This window comes from Prunus persica, chromosome G3, assembly GCF_000346465.2.
Source record: "Prunus persica cultivar Lovell chromosome G3, Prunus_persica_NCBIv2, whole genome shotgun sequence".
In the NCBI taxonomy this organism is placed as follows: domain Eukaryota; kingdom Viridiplantae; phylum Streptophyta; class Magnoliopsida; order Rosales; family Rosaceae; genus Prunus; species Prunus persica.
In genome coordinates this window covers 19,106,277-19,127,896 of record NC_034011.1, presented here as the reverse complement: position 1 = coordinate 19,127,896, position 21,620 = coordinate 19,106,277, and the positions used below count along the sequence as shown (strand labels likewise).

The window sequence follows — 21,620 nt, the reverse complement described above, 5'->3', positions numbered from 1 at the left end:
GTCTCCAATCTCATCGTAAATGCATCCACATTTCTATAAGTGCGGTTGTTACTTTAACGCAAAACTTATAGTATGTGTTAAATGCATATTTATTAAGACTATATGGTACATGGAAATCCTCAAAGCTCATGAAATATTTGAGATATATCGGATGAAGCAACCTCTTGAAAGATATAAAGTACCACAATATTCTTAATTAAGAGTTAACACTAAGAGTTTGAGTATTTTGAATTCAAATTTGATATTGTTGTAACATATTCTAACTACTAAATTAGTTGTTGATACTCCTAAAGATTTCAATCATTTGAAAAGTGAAAAGCAGGTTGAATAGTGTGATAGATGATCATGTATGAAGACAATGTTGCTTGTATTGCTCAAATCAGAGAAGGAGAGATATTAATCAGGGGGAGATATCAATCAGGGGGAGCATCCCAATTCTACTACATTCAAGGCATATGCGCGTTGTACTCTTTTTCCCTTCGACTAGGTTTTTGTCCCACTGGGTTTTTCCTAGCAAGGTTTTAACGAGGCAATATAAGCTCATCCAACACCATATCAATGATTCAGAAGAAAGTTTCACTCTTTTTTCCTTCGCTTTGGTTTTGTCCCACTGGGTTTTCCAAGCAAGGTTTTTAATGAGGGAACTATGTCATTGTATGGTGGACATCCAAAGGGGAGTGTTGTAAATGCATGAGTTGGTGGATGACCACCATACCTCTTAATATTCTACCGTTGGATTTTATGTAACCTATGCACTAAGTATTTGTAATTAATGCTTGTAACCTATAGGTATATTGTAAATAATGGTATTCAATCTCCTATCTTGTAAGCCTATAAATAGGTGGTTCTACCAAAGATTTAGCGAAGAATAAACATGGTGAAACTTTGTCTTTAGCATATCACTTCTCTCTACATTTTCTCTCTCTAGTTTTATAACAATGAAGTCTTTTGTGAAATCATTTGGGTGTTTTAATTAAATTTCTCCATAGCCCAATAGCCTTATCCGTTACTACTGGACCATTACTCGAGTATATATTTCTCATGTTTAATCCACGTATTTTTTACAAAAATTTCAATAAAACACAAAATTCACGTATTATACACATAATTCTTATATATTATTAAAAAAAATTAATGTATATTTAAAAAAATCTCAATTTTTCACTAATTGTTTTTTTAAAATAGTATATCCGTGCGGCTATACTCGTTTTTTCTAATTTTTTTTAAAAATTGTACAGCCACTACCTGTTTGACACGTAGGCACTAGCGGGTATATATATATGAAGAGTATATCCACCCGGCTATACTAATTCTTTTTACCAGCTTTACTCTTTTGACACGTGCACCTATGCGATGGGCGCTCCTTTCTTTAATATATAAATCGTATAGCCGTGCGGCTATACATTTTAAAAAGAAAATTTAATCTGAAAAATTTCGCCGGCATAGACTTTGTGCAAACGAATTTTCGTCGAAACAGGTTTTTCTAATTTTTTAATTTTAAAATATTAATAAATTAATTTCTTTACTTTTATTTTTTAACCTACTTCTTTAATTAAATATATGTAATTGAATAATATCTTAGTCTTTTTGAATTACTTTAATTAGTAATTATATTTTAATTATTGTTTAATATAAAAAAATTAAAGAAAAAGTCCACAATATAACTAATTTATATTTATTAAGTCTTTTGTGAAATTGTTTGGGTGTCTTAATTAAATTTCTCCATAACCCAAGAGTTCTATCCATTACTATTAGACCATTACTCGAGTATCTATTGTCCCACTTGGGATCAAAGAAATGCCAGAAATGCAGATAATAATAATAATGATAAAGGGTTTCATCAATCTGGCTGCAGCTCACCCATGAAATAAGACACTCCAAGAACCCTTTTTGTATTATGAAGCATAAATGCATTACTCTATGAAGAAAGTTTTGTTTTTCGGTTGGAGAACGCATGAAGAAAGTTTAACAACTTATTATTTGTTCAGCTGTCAAACTAAAAAAGAAAAAGAAAATTGGTTCAGCTGATGAGAACATAACCTGCGTCATGTACGAGTCTACCTGCATAAACGAAACGGTTTCATGAATCTGGCATAAGCTAAAAAATGTCACCAAGAACCCTTTTGTGTAATGAGGTATAATTTATAAATGCACTTACTGCATGCCTATGGCGTAACGGACAACTTGCGCATTATTTGTTCAGCTGATGAGAACATAACGTGCAGCACTCTCTGGGGGTCTACCTGCAGCAGTTGGGTTGGTTCTCGGAACAGTTTTTCGTACCTGTGCATGAGATTCTGCTTCTTTCTGAAACATCTTAACCAGTTCTTGGAGCTCTAGTTTTCTAACTTCAACATCCTCTTCAACAATGGGTTGTTTTAATCCAAGGTAAACCAATCCAATTCCAATTAGTATGACCCCTAACATGACCAGAACAGCAGAAAACAGAGCAAATGCATACGGAGATCCTTCGTTTCCTGGTATTCCATCCACATTGATCCCAAAAAGGCCAGTAATGACAGAAAGAACAAGGCCACAACCCCCAAAAACTCCCAAGTTATGCGTCACTGTGAGGCTTTTGTCCTAGAATTAGAGTAGCGGCAGAGTGTGAGAGTACCATTATATAAAAAATCCAACAGTGACAATAGAGCATCAAAACTATACCTTGATCAACTAGCCACTACAGCAAATTAATTTCAAGCTAAAATGTAACACAGATCCCGTAAATGAAATTGCCGTTCACAAATTTATGCTATAAATATTTCCACTATATTCATAATGAAATGCATTTTCCGTCATAAACTTTCGAAGATAAAACATTTGAGCTATGGAAAGTTATCTGCGGGGTTGTAAGGAATCCATGACAATTTCAAGCGTTAGAGTTTGTCTGTAAACCTGCGACCATGCACGAACAGTGCTCTGCATCACATCTTGAATAGTAAACAAGCGACCACGAACTGCTTCTTGCTCTTGAATCATTTCCCTTGCACCCTTTCTTACTCCTTCTAGCAAGCTCTTTGCGGCATCCCCTCTCAAGTGCTGAAGAAGCTCAAACACAATTTCCTCTCGTGCATGGAGTGTCCACTTCACTCTTATAACCTTCTCAATGAACATCAATAAACCAAGTTTGGGTGAAAAGTATGTTTGTGTGATTCAAACTAATTAAAAGATATATAAACTAGTACGAAAATGAAAAATTGTAGCCAGGCCAGAGAAACTAAAGCAACAAGAAGAAATGTGACTCATAGGAAGAAAACAAAATGTCTTAAAAATAGGAATAGCAACTCCTTTCTAAAAGGAAAGACATAAAGGAGGAGGGCAAGAAAGAACAGAAGGGCACAAAACTGGCAAAAATAAATTATAGACAAAATTTGAGCATGAGCATGTTGGTTGTGGCAAAATAACAGTGTTTTGATGTTCAGAATAACTGCAACCTTTTTGCCTCCCTTATTTTGTCTGTGCTGATTAAGTTATTTTTGCGACTACATACCTCTGCCTCAGTAGAAAAATATATTCCAATATTTTTATTCATCCAAAGATTGAAGCATACTTGTCATGAGACAAAAGGTGATGAAATTTGACAACTGGCAATTTTAATTACAGAGAGTCAGAATACAGATCCATAACGATTATGCTAATAACAAGATGAAGCAACTGATTTGAATAATTCTACATACTACAGACAGACTTCTAATTGCTTCTCATACTGCACAAGATAGAGAGGCTTCTGTAAAGGATAACACAAGTATCATACCTGGGTTGATAGCCTTTGGATTTCTTGGTTCAATATTATACTGAATAGATACATATCCTCATGGGTTCTCCTATTCACAAGGGAACATAATTTGTTGTACATGTCATACATTGAAATCAATAGGCCTACATCCAATGTAAACCTTTTCTATAGAATACGACGAGATGGGTGGAGTGAAGCACCTGTCCATAAACTTCAGCTCAACTTCATCTGCAGCCCCAAATATGGACTTGCGATATAACCTGAAAAATAATCAAAAGTACAAAGAGAAAAAAAAATTAAAAAGTCGTTTGATAATAGAAGCCTTGCATGGTTTATGAGTGTAAATATATAGCAGTGCCAAAATTGCTTACATGGAAAGTTTAGGATGAAATGCTTAATGATCTTTCTACATATATTCTCCCCTCTTAATTAATAGCTAAGATAATAGGAGGCGGTTATTTGACTATAACTGAAGTACTATTAATTGGATAAGGTGAAGATGAGATTAAAAAAATCTATCACCTATCATCCCAACAAGCAAGGCGGCAAGCTAAATGTGCTATGATTTCGTGAATATTCCGCGGCATGTTAATGCCCTCAGCAGCAAGCAGTTCCTGCACCAAACATGAGATGAATTATGATGGAAAATAAATTTCAATCAATCTAAGTATGGAAACTTAATAAAAACTTTAATGCTGTAAACAGGAACAAACCTGGACTTCTACTATTCCTAAAACATTAATGTTTTGTGCAGAACCTTTAACATGCAACGATGTTACTAGAAAATTCTGCGACTGCCATGATCGTAAGACAATGGGAATGTCATCTTCATTAACAAGTGGATCCCCTGCTGACTGGCCTAGGAGCTCAAATAATAGGCCACAAGCAACCCTTACAGGAACCTGGCCATACCATAGAAAATTACTTGCATTAACTTTTAACAGTAGTAATTCGATTAGTGGTTCTGCATAAATAGGAAATAAATGTAGACATGATATAGATGGTATAATGACGAGCATGAGGAAGTTGCATCTTAAACCTAAATACTTACACATATAGATATTATACGAAGAACTTTCTTCATATGATTCCTAGTGAGATCATTGAGTAAAAAAATGAGGAGGAAGAAGAAGAAGAAGAAGAAAAACCTCATATTCAATAATCTTTGTTGACAGCAACAAGCAGCACATATTTGATAGTCTAAATGTTAAACAAGCATTTACCTCATACAGAATGTGCTTCATTCGCTCACTTATCAGCTTACTTTCATCTCGCAAAGCAATACTGACAGCAGGGTGTAACCATTGAGCAGTACGCAACCATGAATTGATGTATGGATGACCAGCAGCTACATGACACCACCAAGTGGGGCCTACTGGCCGTTCCCAGTAAGGAGCTGCAACATCTGCAACGGCAACATCATTGTCATCTTCTTTGAAGTCTGTGGGCTGTTCCCAGCAAGCATCAACTTGTACTGTCTGGACCAGTTCAGATATCCTATCCCAGCCAATCGGTACCCAACAATTTCTGGGAAGACCTTCTTTGCCACGGAAATGACCTGAATGAGAGTCCGGGCTATGGTTATTGTCTTCTTGATCATCCTTACACTCACATGAGTTGTTTCTATTCTCTCTTGAGTGTAAGGAATTACTCAATTCAGGTGAAGAAACTTGCTTTTTTGCCACATGATTAACAAATTGTGGTGTGGCCAGGACCTTCTTATGGCGTCGAACAAATTCAAACGCACAAATGAGTCCATGAGTCCAAAGATCAGTGTTGGCATCTGTACTATTAGAGTGGCCTCTCTGACTCTCTTGCTTCTTCATTTTGTTGCGCGCGGGAGCTGCCATGACTCATACCACATTCATCTAGGCATAGCAAGTCAAATAATCTAAATAAAAACCTCAATGAATATATTCCCTTTAGAGGAAATCAGATCAAACAAAACGCAAATTTTCATTACAAGTACGCGGCAATATTGCGATTCTATGCTTCGGTTAGACATGTATCAACAGGTTTTCATAAACTGGATAACAAGTTAACAACCAAGAATAATTGCTAACTTTCTGTTGAACCACAAATTGACATGCACCACTAAAATCCTAGCTGATTTTTAATTTTAAAAATCTTGCAATTTTTTTTTTTTTAAAATTCAACAATACATAAAATAGGATTTTGTTGGTATGGAAGAGCATCAGTGGCAAATGATTTGAGCAAACTCATTCAATCAATCCAAACTGGCATAAATCAAATTGGGTAGTGAACATAACATTATTTCTTTTCCATTTCCTTCACTATGAAGAGGGAAGTTCTCAAATCTTATACTGACAATAGCTTGATTTCCAATTAAAGATTTTTTTTTAAAAAAGCCTCGGCTACTCGTATTTAACTAAATCCAATTCAAGGAACCAACAAACAGACCAAAATAGAATCTGATTAGTTTTGGCATAATCATGAATTACAAATAAGAACAATGAAAGACAACGACACTCGTTGTTGTCGACTGAGACAGTGAAGAAGGAAAGAGAAACCCAACCTCTAAACCCAACAACAATCAAACTCAAAATCTTCCCATCATATTTCCTCGCGAAATTAACAAACTTACCAGCGGAGAGAGAAAGAAGCTTGATGAAATTTTGCCTCAGAGAGCCCGAGAGGGTCTTCAAAGATTTCAAGAACAGCAGAAATATTTAGGCGGCAGCAGCTGAGGCAGGCATGGGAAGCGGTTGATATGGGCACGTGGACAGCTTTCCAGTGACGCTGCATGATTGTTCAGTGCAGGCACAACCTCTTCGCTTGCCACACAACCAGTGAAGACTCTCTCTCTCTCTCTCTCTCTCTCTCTCTCTCTCATCACGTATGCAAAGTCGCAAACTTTTTGTTTTTGCCGACAACAAACAAAAATGCAAACTTTGCAATTGAGTTAATTTTTGGGTGATTTTATTGTCATCCCATTATTTGCTGTTTACATCCTATACTAATTTTAAATATAAATAACTTATTTTATTTTTGTACATAATTATCATTAAGGATAAAAAAAACATTTAAAATTAAAATTAAAATTAATCACTGCCTCTCATATATGTTCCTGTAACCTTAGTTTGATTTTTTTTTTTCCTCAAACCATCATGTTCCTACAACCCTAACGAGATTTATACGTTTATATTGGTGAAAAAATATCTTGTATTTTTTCATGAAGAGTGAGATTGAAGTTAGAGAGGCTTCGAATGAGGTAAACGTTTATTTTTTGACGTTTTTCAAGTTTAGGATTTCATGATGGTCGCTGATTTCGTTCATCACATCAGTACTGAACACGATAGGTAAATTAGGTAGGATGCCACCGAAACGTTGCACCTATTTCAGTTGTGTTTGACCGACCTTTAACTCAATATGCAGTGGAGATCCACCGTATCATGAAAACGGTGTTCAGTGGTGTATTACCAAACTTTTACCTACAATTCAGTGGCAACGAACCGAAATATATTTATTTTTTCAATAACTTATTATCGACCACAAATTTAACGCAAACTATTTTGACCTTACTCCCATTTGAAGGAACATAAACAAGGTGACGCCCCTACTGAAGGCAACAATGTGGGAACAAAGTGTGTAATGGACTATAGTGATCTATTCACAACTTATTCAGTAATTATTTTGAGTTTTGTTTGGGTATGAAATCCTTTTTAGTATCATTAACGTGGCATTAATGTTTAAAATTTTAACTTTAAATACTATAAGTTTTATGTGTAGATATTCAATGGTAAAGATGCATTATTTAGATGGGCTCATGCATAAGGGAAAATGAATAATATTGTAATTGTAATTTGAAAGTCTGATTATGGAGGTGAGGGCAAGAGGAGACCTCGAGTAATACTTGCTTGTGAGAGGAGCGGTAACTATAAGTCTTACAAGTCTAGTGAGACAACTGATGTAACGTCAGATGCAAATGGTGAGACGAAAAAGTGTGCTAGAGACACTGGTACCAAAAAATGTGAATGCCCATTCTTGTTAAAAGGTATCAATATTGGTGATGGAGATGATTGGAAGTTGGAGGTGGTTTGCGGAGTACACAACCATCCTATTTCAGAGTATCTTCAAGGTCATTCATTTGTGGGGCAACAATTGCTTACTAAGTTATCCGAACACAATTGTTTACGCTACATAGTTTAATTTTATATGCTATGCATATATGAATGAATTATTGTTTTGTAGGTTCATTTGTCTCCAAATCATCCTATTCCATCAGTTTCTAGAATGTGGCATGAACAAAGTGACGTATGCAATGTAACACATTTGTACTCGAGATACCAAGCGCATGTGGATGCGTTTCAACAACTTCCGAGAGTAGAGAATGTAACTAGTACAGATACGGTCATCCTAATAACTGGCAAAAATGCACCCACTACAGAATTGAGATTATAAATCTAATAATTCTATTTATTTTCTTATATTCCATTTTTTAGTGGGACAAACTTCATAACTAATTAAAACAACAAAAGTTCCATGAGTTTTAATACAAATATGCAACAACTAATCAAAACAACAAAAGTTCCATGAGTTCTAATACAAATATGCAATAACTAATCTTCAACCTCTGTAGCATCCTCAAAGTAATCTTGGAGAGCCGCTCTCTGTCTCCTCGTTAAGGCTGTGGGACGCTGGCTATCAAGTCGAGATGATGAAGCCTTAGTAGTACCTCTATGAGTCCTCTTCATATCTAAAAAATAACATCAAGTACAAACTCAATAACGAATTCGGTAGATTATCAGTGAAAAAATGAAAACAAATTCGGTAAACAATCACTGAAAAACGGAAACATATTCGGTGGAGTACCACTAAAAAACGAAAATATATTTGGTGGACAGCTACTAAAAAACAGAATCAAATTCGGTGGACTACCATCGAAACAAGGTAACGATTTCAGTGGTAACCCACCGAAAGTAAAATTAATTTTCGTACAGACCAGGTTCAATTTCGGTGGACTACCATTGAAACAATGTTACAATTTCAGTGGTAACCCGCTGAAAGTATAATCCAAATTCGTAAAACCAGGTTCAAACCATACACCCACAAAGTTGAACTCAAAATTTAAAATCAAACTTTGGCTTTTCAAAAGTGAAATCAAACCTAGGCTTAATCAACCAGGTAAGTGGTTTTGGTGGGTTGCTGCGATGGATTTACGATGTGGCTTCATCAACCAGGCAAGTAATTTTTGGCTTTTCTATTGGAGTTTGCTGCGATGGGGGTTTTCAAAGGGGTTGGGGTTTGCTGCGATGGCTCTGTTTGAATGGGGTGTGCGATGAAGATTGTTGAAATCTAATGGGGTGTGTCTGCAAGATGAAGGAATTTTTGATGGGGTGAGGCTTGATATAGGATGGGGTGGGGTTTGATATGAGATGGGGTGTATCCAAAAGAGAAGGGGGTTTTCGATGGGTGGTGTGTGATATGGGATGAGGTTTACATAATAGGTTAGGGAATAGAATTCATGAGGACAATTTAGAAAGAAAAATAAAGTATAGTAAATAATTTTAAATTTTATTAAAATTCAGTGGGGTGTAACAAATTCATATAGAATTTTCCTTAATTTTTTTTAATATGCTTTTTCAGAGATTGGACCTGCGCTCTAATGAAGTTTATGGTCAGCCTTGCTTTGGTCCCCAGTCCACCGTTGAGCTTGAGCTCGGTTTGTCATGGAGCAGAAGAGACCTACGAGCAGGAATGTGGACCATAAATTTGTATGGGGCCCATTGACCCGATTTTGATCCGTTTACAATCAACAGCCCGACCAATTGAAGAGCATCAAATCAAAAGTGTCCTTTTAAAGAAAGCACCCAAAATGTATTTTATTATCTATTTTTATGTAAAATACTATAATAATTTTAAGCCATTCTTGATTCTCAAGAAAAGAATGCTAATTTGAGTGTGACTGGATTCACCTCCCTAATATTATTAGTAATGGAATGTTTAAATTCTTTCCCAAAACCGATTAGTACAACTATGATGACATCAGTTCGTATTACACTAAAATATTAAAGCAATTATGTGAATCGATCACATACTATCGTAGTTTACTTTTATCTTACGTAACGTTTTATAACTTACTAATTCACATATGCTAAGCATACACATGGTTATTCCACTGTTAATTAAGACATCAATTATAAAACCATATCACCAGAAAAATATAAATTGTGTCAATTACAATACCGACGCTAGAGAACTTTTCCGCTAACAAGCAACCCTAATAAAACCTAAAAAGAATTCGCATGTGCAAAAATAAAAAGGAATTTGGTAAAAATTTACAATTAAAATATGTACTATTTACTTTTGACGACAAGTAGTGACTCTGTCTCTAACCTAAAGACGACCCTGAAAATCTTCCTAATCTTGGACCTAATCTCACCGCCAATCTTACATTCCCAAATCTTAGCCTCTCCACAGCCGTCCATTCCTTTGATCAAATAGGCAACACAGACGGCATGGCGTGCAAGGCAATGGACTGTGACGAAAAAACTATAACAGCCCGTGAAATTAGCAGCCCTCCCTGACTTGCTGTTACTAAACTCTAATTCTTAATCAGTCCACCAGGAAAAGAAAAAACCGGGTCGTATATAAAAGCCAAAAGATAGAGAGGGATTTTTGTAATGTCGTTTCAGAGATAGAGAGAGAGAGAGAGAGAGAGAGTGAGAGACTGAGGGTTTTGGTTGTGTTTGGCTGATCGGAACTCTTGAGCAAGAGCCGCAAAGAAGTTTTTTCCCGAGCAAATTTTCTTCGATTTTTTTTTTTTTGAAGAAAGACAGAGAGAAAAGGATGGGGAGTGAGACCAAGAATGGTGCGGCGGCCCCGCTTTCGCCGGGGATGAAGAAGATGGTGCAGAGCCTCAAGGAGATTGTAAACTGCCCTGAGCCTGAGATCTACTCGGTGCTTAAAGACTGCAATATGGACCCGAACGAGGCCGTTCAGCGCCTCCTCTCTTTAGGTTTCCACGCCACCACCTTTTTATTTGTCTGTTTTATTTAAAATTAAAAAAGATTTTGATGCTTTTGTTTTGCGAAAGGAATGAAACTTTTTTAGTTTTTATTTAGGTTTTTTTTGTGTGTTTGGATGTTGAGAAACATTAGGAGGAGATAGGAAAGTTCAAAGCTTTGAATGTCGTGGGCCTTGTGGCACAGCCGTTATAGGTATTGGAGGATTTTTTATTTTTTTTATTTTTTATATAGTGTGCCTATGGACTTTTTACCAAGGAAAAATCTGTTTTGGCTTTAGAATATGTTTCCTGTGAAATTTTGGATTTATTTAAAATTTTGACTCGTAACCTGGAGATTTTGGGAGATTCACTCTGTTCTATTCGCCTTATTCTTTAGATTTTCGACCAAATTTTCAAACGCAAATGAAAATTGTGATGTTTTGTTGTGTAGTCCTAGAGGTCTGGGTACTTCATCCAAGTGATGCATTAGGAAAAATTTAATTCTGTATTCTAATACTTACGAATGCCTATATGTAGAATTTGAAGGTAATTTTTGAAAATTTAATTATGTATTCTAATACTTAATGTATGTATTCAAAGCACTTTGTAGGTTGTTGCTCATTCAATATTGATTTATTAAAGCTATTTTTTCAAAGCACTTACTAGTACTAATCATCAATATATGCTATTTTTTCTTTTACATAAAATGTCTTCCTTGCTGTTCTCTTTAGTGCATTGAGTTTAAAAGTATCTATTCAACGGAATTTTCTTCCGCTACCTTTGGATCTAATTAATATTCAAAGTCATCATTGATTTAGTATTCTGTAATTGTGTAGATACTTTTCACGAAGTGAAGAGCAAACGTGAAAGAAGGAAAGAGGTTTGTGTAAAATGCGCTCACTTTTAACTTTGTTTTGTGTAAAATGTGCCGATTTTAATTTGTCCTCTAATGGTTTTAATGTGTTTTGACAGAAGTTAGCAACAGTGGAAATGTTTTTGGGACTTAATTTATTAAGTATCATAAAAAATAATTCGTTATAACAATTGTCTTATGCCGACAGCTTGTTTATTAGTGTCATGAGGATCTTTACTGTTATTTTTTTCCGTATTTTGAAATTTTCAGTTTAAGATTCCTTTATGTTTCTGACTCTCTGGTATGTATTTTCAATGTGCAATTGGAATGATTAACAGGGCTTCCCTCCTTTTTACTTGCTACATTATTTGTTCTGTTTCTATTTCTTTATAATTCATGTTATTTTTTTTATTTTTTTTAAAATTGTCAGATGAAGGAGACACAAGATTCCAAGTTGCGAGTTCACAGCAGTGGTTCAAATCGTGGAGTTAGAGGTAGTAGTGAGCGTAATGGTGGATGGTGTGGTTCAACTCAAACTAGTTCCAATGGTATATTAAACTCAGTGTCTAATGTCACTGTCTCATACTTGTATGAGTTGCATGGTTGTGCATTTGATTATTGCATCTTTTTAATTTGTGAACTTTTTGTGTTCCTCCTGTTAGAGCTCGGTCAAGCTGCATGCAAGGGACAGAATGGGTTTGTTGCTCCTTCAGCTTCCCATTTTACGGGAGGAACTATGAGCCAGCAACCTTCATCTCACAGGTAAACTCTAAAATGAAATTCCTAGTTTATGCTTCTTCTGTTTTCTTCTAGAAATTACTGGTAAGATTAGCCAGATGCTCTGCTGTATTTTTGATAAGTCATCTTTTAATTTCTGCTGCAGTGATTCTCTAAGTACTTCAATAGGGTCAGGCGATGGTGCAACCTCTGCATCCGTGCAACCTTCTCCAGGAAATCAATCTACTTCTTTTGGTACCAGCTCAGGACATCTTTCAATGGCTGAAATTGTTAAGATGGGTAGGCCACCCAGCAAAGGCTCACATATTTCATCTGATACATCTTCCCATCAGGATGCATTTGCAACAAATTTATGTAATTGCCGTGTGGAATCTTCCCAAACTTCTGCATTTATGGAACCAGAGATGCACCGGCACCGATGTATGCACTCTCAGAATCCTTCTCGTGTATCAGAGATGATCCATAAACCTGGTGATACTTCTGGACAGAATGCCTTCCATGATGAATGGCCCGTGATTGAGCAGCCAACAGCTGCAAGTAGGCCATCAGTTTCAAGTGCAAATGTTGAGATACATGCTAATGAATCTAATCTCTATATCAATGACTCCAACATGCCAAGGGACTGCCAGTCTCATAAAGTCCAAGTATCAGAGGGGAATTATAGTAGTCAAAATCTTAGTTCAGACCACAATGCTTATGCTTTTGCTTCCAGCAGACAGAAGATGGTGGATGCTTCTGGTGGAAGATCTTATTGTGTTGATGATTTGTCTTCTAATTCTAGTTCCTATGATTCTCATAGGTCTGCATATGAGAATGGGGAAGGTAATTATTTTTGTTTTAAATATGAATTTGGGATTATTTTTTTTTTCTTTTGTCAACGTTTGAAGAAAGAGATCATTGCTAATGACATTCATGATGCTAGAATCCAGATCAATACTGGCATGAAACACAATTCTAACAATGTAATTTACTTCTACTGATACTGTTTGTATTGTGATGGATAACATTTACAAAAACCATGATGCTTCTTGCGCTTGGATGGCTATTAAGTGAACAATGCAGATATCAATGCCAGAAGTTTTGGGTTGGTAGCATGATGTGTCTCCATGCTTGTTTGATTTGTTAGGTCTAAATTTTTTGGCTGAGTGAAGCACAGTTCGGTGTCTCATTTTGTCTTAACTTCCTTTGTTGCCTTTATAATTTCACTTTTTGTTTCTTTTATGTTCTGAAGATTTTTTCAGCCTGTATCAGCATAAGTTTATTTGTTTACTTACTAATATATTTTATTTTTCTGCATGATAAAAATTGTTCCTGACACTTTTTCCTTCAACCTTCCTTGATTGAAATTGTTAATTTACAGAGGAAGTTGCTTGCATAGCCAATTGACTGTTTCGCGAAATAATTTTCTTTTTATAATAGAAGACCTGATACTTTTTTATCTTCCTAAATCTCTTTTTCGGACTAGATTTGTGTGGTTATTGATGTGATCTTCTACCCTAGTGCACAGAGCCTGGGATTTGAAACTTGAAAGGGTGGTGGTCAGGTTTGGATTTGGTTTGTGAAACTGAAATGTCTTTGATGAAGGTCTGTGATAGTTGTGGTGGTGAAGGGTTGCAAATTTACCTTCATGTCGTATGGTTAAATATTTGAAAGAAAAGAAGCAGTTATGTTTTTACTCTTAAAATTTATTATCTTTACCACCCAAAGTTTATGTTACCTTTTCTTATTGTCTTTATTGTGTTCATTGTGTTTGTGTAATTCCAGGAACTGGCTTTGGTTCAAATGTGTCATATCCAAATCATTCTGTCTCCAATGATGTTGCTGTGGCTGCATCATCAGCTACTATGAACATGCAACAACTAAATTTAGGAAAGGAGGAGCCTACAGAAAATTGTGCAGTAGTCCTTCCAAATAATTTGCAAGAGTTGGCAGCTGATTGCTCACATTTGAGTTTTGGCACCTTCAGATCGGGCCCTAGTTCTGCATTTTCCAGGTCGCCATCTAATTCCTTGAAAAATGACTTGGGAGGATTCTCAGCAGGAATAAATGTTTCATCAGGCGGGCACTTGGATACAAGGCATGAGTCTTTCAATTCAGGGTACAATCATGACGAACTTCTTGGATCCTTATATGATACAGGAAGGGCAACCAGAGATGCTAAACATTCTGACTTGCCTCAGCCAGAGCTGATAAAACATGATATCCTTGAACCTACCCCTGGACATAAAGACATCTCCGCCTCATCTCTACGTGATTTTGATTCTGAGAACATCCAAAGAGCAAGTTCTGGATCGTCTTTTGCTAGAGCAGATCCCAAATTCAGAAATATTCCTCCTCATCAAAACGATATGGTAGAGTTATATTTCTTAACTTTCTGTATTCTGTGGTTTTCACAACTCATAAAGAATATATGTTTGCTGCTGAATTAAGGAAAGGGTTCTCATTTGTTGACTGAATTTGATCAGTAGTTGCTTGTGTGCATTGGAACGACTTATCTAAGTGCCACGCGATTACATTATATTGTAGCTAAATGATGATCCTAATTGAACCATGATTTGTACATTATCTTCAATCATTTGATGTTCATGGAGTTGGTATATGGGTTTATTATACTTGTCATTGTAATGGGGTTTTCCTAAGAATTTTCATGTGTGTACACATGAAGAAAATCATATTTGAAATTATGCACATCTACAATCTGTTGGTGTAGTAATCCCTAGTTCTTCTAACTGCTGATTTGCCCATTCTTGAATCTGCAGTTGAATCTTTGTAGGTTCTTAAGAAAGGGAAATTCTGGTGTTTTAAGTAATCATAGATCTGTTCTATATCCATCACATCGCATCATGTAGTTTTGGATCTCTCTCTTGCTTTCTTCATTGGTGTCTCCCAAAGTTGCCATCCAATTTTCTTCAGTCTTTGAATATTTTGATTATGCATGTGGTCTGATTTCCTTGTATTCTCTCTCTCTCTCTCTCTCTCTCTCTCTCTCTCTCTCAACAAACAAAAAAAAAAAAAAAAAAAAAAACCTTTCCACAGGCATATTCGGATTCTATGCGAAGTGATCTTTTGGAGTCATACTCGCAGTTGTTGGTGACACCATCAGTGCCTTCAAGACACAGCAGTGCAATTTCATCCGTAAACAATCCAACCATTTCCGTGTCAGAGGTAAGGGATGGGTGACCTTTTTGTGCATCACACTCATGTTATCTGTCTCTTGCAGTGGATTAAACCGCTGATCATGAATTTGAGGCCTACATTCAATACACACACATTTCTTTTCAAATTGACTAAATTGAATAGAATGCTTGTTGATATCCATGGCATTACAATCATACAGGCTCTGAGACCAGGCTCCATACCTTTGTCTGAGGCATCTTCTGTACTTCCTCAGCACCTAACATCCCGTTCATACTCGCAACCTGCCCTTTCTTATGAACAGTTAGCGAACATAATGGGCTACCCTTCCATGACTCAGAGCTACTCCCCTGCACCATCAACTTTGCAGCAAGCATATCTAGGTGGTAGTGCATTCCAGCAGTCCGTGGCTGGCATGGATTACAACTTTCCGCAGTACAGAAGTGGAGCCTCAGTAAGCAGATTGCCACCATCTGCTGCTGCTGTTGGTGGTCATGGAAATTTTGGGGCCTCTAATAACGTTCATGGGAGTTTCTTGCAAAATGCATCTGCTGCTCCCATCAGCATGAGTGACTATGATGATGCTTTGCGCGCTCGGTACAAGGATGGAAGCCATTTAACCCCTCTTCATCAGGTAGAGATGAGCATTTTGATACTATGTTTTGTAGAAGTTCTGTTTATGTTTACCGTAAAATCAGTAAATGGAGTTCATCCCATCTTTTATCTGACATGTTTGTGTGTTTATAATGGTGGTGCTGTTTAAGGATTTGTTATATAGTTTGTGGGATGGCATGCCGCTATTATGGAACAAATAGTTGGCATATAAAATGTGATTATTGGCTTCCTATGCATGTGGAAACCTTCCTTTCTTGAAGCATAGAAGTGTATTTTTGCGCAACTTTTGTTTGTGCAGCTGCTTGTTTGTTGTGTGCTTCAGAGCAGTAGTTCACCATGACTTTCTGATTTGATCTCCACTGGCTTGGTCTTAGATTTTTATGCTTGATTGTTAGTTATCGACTTTAAGGTTCCTTTTTGCTGTGTTTTGCAGAGTTCAAGAACATTGTCTTCCATTCCAGACAGTGTATATAACACCTTACTTCGTCAGAATCAACAGAATGCAGGATATCAACAAGGGCAGGCTGGACAGATGCCCTCACAGTTGCAGCATTATGGATCCCCGGGATACCCCGATTTCTATCCGTCCCAAATGGGCATAACACAAGAACATCACCGGCAAAGTGTCAATGATTTAAGCTTAGCCGGGATTCAAGACCTTTCACCTCAGCAGTTGCACCAGATTTGGCAGCGGACCTACTAACGAAAAAATTTCCCCTTCTCATTTTTTACTTTCTTTCCCATGGGACTTGTAGTGAGTTTGGAGTTGTCAAATTAGGGTGTTACTATAGCTCAGAATCTATGGTGGTTCTGTTTGGCAGTCCAATTGTACATACTCTAAACTGAGAAGTTATTGTTTTGTGCCTTATGCCTCAATATTGTATCTTACGAAACTGTGTTGGGGCATGTTTTTTATTTTCAATGGGATAGCTTGCAAATTTTGATTGCCCTAGTGAAAGTGGTCTCATTCTTTGCTTAACCGTTTTCTCTAAATAGATATTTTTAAGGCAGGAAATGCGCATTAAATGACCTTAATTAACATGGTTTATCAGCTAAAATAAAAGAGTCGAGGTCGGTAGCTTAAGCTTGAAGTAACTGAGTTGTCTGGTTTGTGAATGATTTAAGTATAATACATGTAACATGGGTATATATTACTGTTGGGGAAGGCAATTGACATGAGGAAAAAGTCAGTTGGGAGGTAGGCAGTGAGAGGAGTGATGATGTTGGTTTTGATAAAACTAGTGATAAATTTTGAGGTTGGTGGAGCATCACTTAAACATCTCCTAATTCTGGATCATTCTTTGTGGTTTGCTTGATAAAACTATTGGTAGAAATGTTGCTATTTAAACCCACTTCCTGAACATAGCTCATGGTGAATCTCTGGTGATTGCAAAAGAGTGAGCTCCAACACTAATGGCAGGAGGTGCAGATCTACCAGTGCCTTCTGTTGTGTCCAAAACTGCAATTGATCGGAGCCAAGACGCTGATAAAAGTAACAGCCACCACAGGCCTGGCATTGATGCAATACTTATGGCACCCAAGTTACCAAAGGCAGTGCCACCAATTTCTGCAGCAGCTGAGGGGGAGAGTATCCGGAGGCCACGTGGCAGGCCTGCTGGTTCCAAAAACAAGCCAAAACCGCCCATCATAGTCACCCGTGACAGCGCTAATGCACTTCGTGCTCATGCTATGGAAGTAAGTTCAGGCTGTGATGTGAGTGAAAGCCTAACCAACTTTGCAAGGAGGAAGCAAAGGGGCATTTGCATACTGAGTGGAAGTGGCTGTGTGACCAATGTCACATTGCGACAACCAGCTTCCTCTGGAGCAATTGTGACCCTCCATGGCCGGTTTGAAATTCTCTCGTTGCTCGGGTCAATCTTGCCCCCTCCAGCCCCTCCTGGGATCACAGGCCTGACCATCTATCTAGCAGGGGCTCAGGGGCAGGTTGTGGGTGGGAGTGTGGTTGGTGCACTCATTGCTTCAGGGCCTGTTGTGATCATGGCTGCATCGTTCATGAATGCTACTTTTGATCGTCTGCCACTGGATGAAGATGAAGTTGCTGCAGCTTTGCAAAACCAACAATACCAAAATGGCCGTCACCACCACCTGGATATTTCGGATTTATACGGACTTCCACCGAACCTGCTCACTAATGGCAATGTGCCTCCTGAGGTGTACTCCTGGGCATCAGGCCGGACCATGTCAAAAACTTAACATGGTTGCAGCAATGCATGCCTCTATTGATCTGTGGCATTAATGTTCTTCAGATGTACTGTTATTGCCTTCACTGTAGCATTAAGCTTTACTGAAACAATTTCAAATGCCTTTGTTTCTGCTTGTTTTTCTGTTAATGTATCATTAAGTATATAATCATGTAACAAGTGCAACAGCACCTATTTAAAATACAATTGGGCTACTTCACCTCTGTTCAAAACCACAGAAAATCACTTGCATGCTTTCCCACTGAAAAGGGTTGGTATGTAAATGACCTATTAAGTTTTTGAAAGACCTTCAACAAAACAGAAAAGAGAAGAACTAAAGTTTGTGCAGGGATATACATCATGGGTCATTGGAAACAAAATTATCATAACCTATGCCATTTCTGGTAACATGAATCCCAACTCATTCAACAAAGAATAAATCTCTGGTGCTTTGTGATGGAGCCTTCCACCAGCTATAAACTCATGAACCTCCCCATCCACTTCGATCAAACTACATCCCGGTTCTTTCTCTATCTTCTGCTGCTTCATGGAAAGCCTTTCCTTCATTGCTTCCTGAAATTGACTAGAGGCAGCATAAACATTTGACATAAGCACAAAACCGCAGCTGTCACTTGGATCCAATTCAATCACACGATTTGCTGCCCTTTTAGCCATCTCAATGTTTCTATGCTTCCTACAAGATGAGAGCAAAGACCCCCAAATAATGGCATCTGCTTTCATTGGCATACTATGTATAAGCTCCTCTGCTTCTTCAAGAAGTCCAGCTCGGCCTAACACATCAACCATGCAACTGTAGTGTTTTATTGAAGGTTCAATCTTATATGTCCCTCTCATTATTGAGAAATAATCCCTTGCTTTATCCACCATTCCTGAGTGGTTGCACGCGGTTAGGACACCAAGAAAACTGACACCATCCGGTATAAAATTTGAAGATTCAAGCCTTGAGAATAGCTCAATTGCTTCTTCCTCACAACCATTAATGGCTAGCCCCATGATGGTGGAGTTCCAACAGGACAACCCTTTTCTGGGGGCTGCCTCAAACACACGAATAGCTTTTTCGATGCTTCCACACTTGCAGTACATGTTTATAATTGCTGTGATAACGATGGCATTCATTTCAACACCATTTTTCTTTAAATATTCATGAATCCACTCCCCTTGTCCAATTGCTCCTAACTGAGCTGAAGCATTCAACAGGCTCACCATTGTAAACTCACTAGGCTTAACCCTCTCCTCCTGCATTTCACTAAAAAGTTCCAATGCCTCTGTATACTTCCCATTCCTAACAAACCCACTAATCATAGAGTTCCAAGAAACTGAGTTCCTCAAAGAAAACTTATCAAACAGCCTTTTAGCTTCACTAACTTCACCCCATTTGGAAAGCCCCATTATCATAGAATTCCATGCAACAGTGTCACATTCCAAGTCTTCATCAAACATTCGTCTTGCTTCAATCAAAAACCCACAATTTGCATACATGTGTATGATGGTATTTCTTATAAACTGATCACTTTCAAGACCCAATTTTAGAATTCTTCCATGAAGCTGAGCTCCATCTTGGGCTAGACCAAGTTGAGCATAAGCCTTAAAGACTGAAGGGTAAGTCAATCTATGTGGCTCAATTGCTGAAGTGACCAACATATCAATGAAAAGAGAGATTGCAATTTCTGGGCTTGGGCTTTCAGAGAAGCCTCTGATGATTGTGTTCCAAATGAAGAGGTTTGGATTCTGGATGTTTCTGAAAACCATGTAAGCATAGTTGATGTTTCCAGCTGGGGAGGCACAGAAGGCCAAGACCCTGCTAGCGGCAACAGTGTCACTGACAAGGCCAGTTTTGATGAGGTGGGCATGGATCTTTTGGAGGTCTTTCATGTTGGTACATTGTTTTTCAAGCATGGAGAGGTGTGGTCTCTCTGAGATGAATTTGGAGATAGAGGTTGAAGAAGTGAAAGAGCAACAACATGGTGTCATTTTCTTTCTTGTGGCTCTTGTTTTCTGTTTCTTTCTGAGTTCTTCTATCTAATCCTCTTGTGAGGGATATAAAGTAGCAAAGAGTGGAACAGGGCAGCAGGGGATTGGATTTTGTAGGGAGTTCTTGTAGTGAACATGAGGCTTGGTAAGTTATGGGTCAGAGCCCAAATTTCCACCATGGGAATTTAATTGTAAGAAACTATAGTTATGGGCCTATATACTCTCTCTATTTTTCTCCCTTTTTTTTTTCTACTAACAATGAAACTATAATTACCAGACGTACTTGGAATATGTATGTATCTCTGACAAGTGGAACTTATGACCCATTTGTTTATCAATGTTGAGAGAGATCATATGTTCGAATTCCTTAATAATCTCTGAAAAATAATAATACTAGACACACTAACTCTTATCTCAACTCTCTCACATGACATGAGATTCATAATAACATGAAATCATATAAAATCTATAAAAGAGTCAGAATCTAACAGTACTTTGTATTTAAATGGATCGCAATCTTAGGAGAGAGGTATTGTCAATAAATTTGGTATTTTTTTTTTAAAAAAATTACTCCTATGCTAAAGCCATCTGCCACCCATGATGGTTGCTTTTTATTTTGTTTTTGGTCTATTAAACATACAATGTTCCTTGCAAGTGTGGCTTTCACTGCCTAACATGACTTAGCACTATGATAACAAACATGCTATGACTAAAGCCACAGAGCATTTTGTGTAGAGTATTAGGAACTCTCAAAGATTTAGGTACATAAATACAAGGTTTGTCGACAAAGATGCTGCTTATGATAGCTAGCTACAAAGAAAAAACTTTTTAGATGTGAGCAGATCCTAAGCCTCCAATTATTTTATACTCCATAGTCTTAATCAAAAACATTCCCACCGAATACTAATGGGATTATGGGAGTAACAATCAGGAACTGCCTTTATTTGGAACCAAAGCATAAAGCAGACTTAGGGTTAATAATTTATACACATAAGTATATTTCGAATCCAATTGGTCAAAAGTGCAGGCATAGGATAGGATTTTAGACCGTCCACTTTAAGGGCTTGTTCCACATATGGTGCCCACATAAAGACATACAATACATATATATTTTTGGCTATTTTAACGGGCAATCAAAGACTATAGTCTATCATTTATACATTATAGAGAGGATTTGGTATTTATGTCAGCCACGTGATGGAGCGTATAGAAAGTCATTATAATTTTTTACATTGGGAGATGAGCAAATCGAACCCAAAACATACCCTAAATTAATTTAATATTACGACCTCCTGCATGTCAAAGAAATCGTTTGTCCATTGTATGTTCTAATAATATTCTTGTGAAATTCATTACATTATGGTAGATTTCTTTTTTTTTATT

The 21,620-nt window shown here is 37.2% G+C and overlaps 4 protein-coding genes across 6 annotated transcripts; 2 read left to right on the top strand and 2 right to left on the bottom strand.

The window, feature by feature from the left end:
- Positions 1,864–6,619, bottom strand: LOC18783694. Of its 2 annotated transcripts, none has more exons than XM_020560748.1 (9): positions 6,342–6,619; positions 4,960–5,579; positions 4,450–4,638; positions 4,259–4,350; positions 3,937–3,996; positions 3,755–3,824; positions 2,896–3,099; positions 2,159–2,583; positions 1,864–2,061 (listed from the first exon to the last, which is right to left on the bottom strand). In XM_020560748.1, the coding sequence occupies exons 2-8, from the start codon at positions 5,560–5,562 to the stop codon at positions 2,200–2,202; spliced, it is 1,602 nt and encodes a 533-aa protein (XP_020416337.1). In that variant the 5' UTR covers positions 5,563–5,579; positions 6,342–6,619; the 3' UTR covers positions 1,864–2,061; positions 2,159–2,199. The 2 variants fall into 2 exon arrangements, with proteins under 2 accessions (XP_020416337.1, XP_020416336.1); XM_020560747.1 differs by having other exon boundaries at positions 4,960–5,604; positions 6,342–6,618.
- LOC18783190 lies at positions 10,330–16,996 on the top strand. 2 transcript variants are annotated; one of them, XM_020560745.1, is made up of 9 exons: positions 10,330–10,715; positions 11,540–11,583; positions 11,987–12,104; positions 12,219–12,318; positions 12,440–13,116; positions 14,059–14,645; positions 15,331–15,459; positions 15,632–16,063; positions 16,478–16,996. In XM_020560745.1, the coding sequence occupies exons 1-9, from the start codon at positions 10,547–10,549 to the stop codon at positions 16,745–16,747; spliced, it is 2,526 nt and encodes an 841-aa protein (XP_020416334.1). In that variant the 5' UTR covers positions 10,330–10,546; the 3' UTR covers positions 16,748–16,996. The 2 variants fall into 2 exon arrangements, with proteins under 2 accessions (XP_020416334.1, XP_020416335.1); XM_020560746.1 differs by lacking the exon at positions 11,540–11,583 and having other exon boundaries at positions 10,639–10,715.
- On the top strand, positions 17,050–18,318 carry LOC109948270 (AT-hook motif nuclear-localized protein 16). The gene has a single exon (XM_020560750.1). The coding sequence runs from the start codon at positions 17,458–17,460 to the stop codon at positions 18,256–18,258; it is 801 nt and encodes a 266-aa protein (XP_020416339.1). The 5' UTR covers positions 17,050–17,457; the 3' UTR covers positions 18,259–18,318.
- LOC18783008 (pentatricopeptide repeat-containing protein At2g42920, chloroplastic) lies at positions 18,470–20,655 on the bottom strand. Its single transcript, XM_020560749.1, has one exon. It carries the CDS (start codon positions 20,235–20,237, stop codon positions 18,636–18,638), a length of 1,602 nt encoding a protein of 533 aa, XP_020416338.1. The 5' UTR covers positions 20,238–20,655; the 3' UTR covers positions 18,470–18,635.

What these genes read in the sequence shown, in the direction of transcription:
- LOC18783694 (XM_020560747.1), bottom strand. Translation starts at nt 5,586, where the DNA reads ATGGCAGCTCCCGCGCGCAACAAAATGAAGAAGCAAGAGAGTCAGAGA. An exon ending in GAGCTGAAGTTTATGGACAG is followed by an intron (nt 3,825 to 3,936) that starts GTGCTTCACTCC and finishes CCTTGTGAATAG; the next exon opens with GAGAACCCATGAGGATATGT. An exon ending in CTGTTCGTGCATGGTCGCAG is followed by an intron (nt 2,584 to 2,895) that starts GTTTACAGACAA and finishes CTCTAATTCTAG; the next exon opens with GACAAAAGCCTCACAGTGAC.
- LOC18783190 (XM_020560745.1), top strand. Translation starts at nt 10,547, where the DNA reads ATGGGGAGTGAGACCAAGAATGGTGCGGCGGCCCCGCTTTCGCCGGGG. An exon ending in AACTCAAACTAGTTCCAATG is followed by an intron (nt 12,105 to 12,218) that starts GTATATTAAACT and finishes TCCTCCTGTTAG; the next exon opens with AGCTCGGTCAAGCTGCATGC. An exon ending in CAACCATTTCCGTGTCAGAG is followed by an intron (nt 15,460 to 15,631) that starts GTAAGGGATGGG and finishes ACAATCATACAG; the next exon opens with GCTCTGAGACCAGGCTCCAT.
- LOC109948270 (XM_020560750.1), top strand. Translation starts at nt 17,458, where the DNA reads ATGGCAGGAGGTGCAGATCTACCAGTGCCTTCTGTTGTGTCCAAAACT.
- LOC18783008 (XM_020560749.1), bottom strand. Translation starts at nt 20,237, where the DNA reads ATGACACCATGTTGTTGCTCTTTCACTTCTTCAACCTCTATCTCCAAA.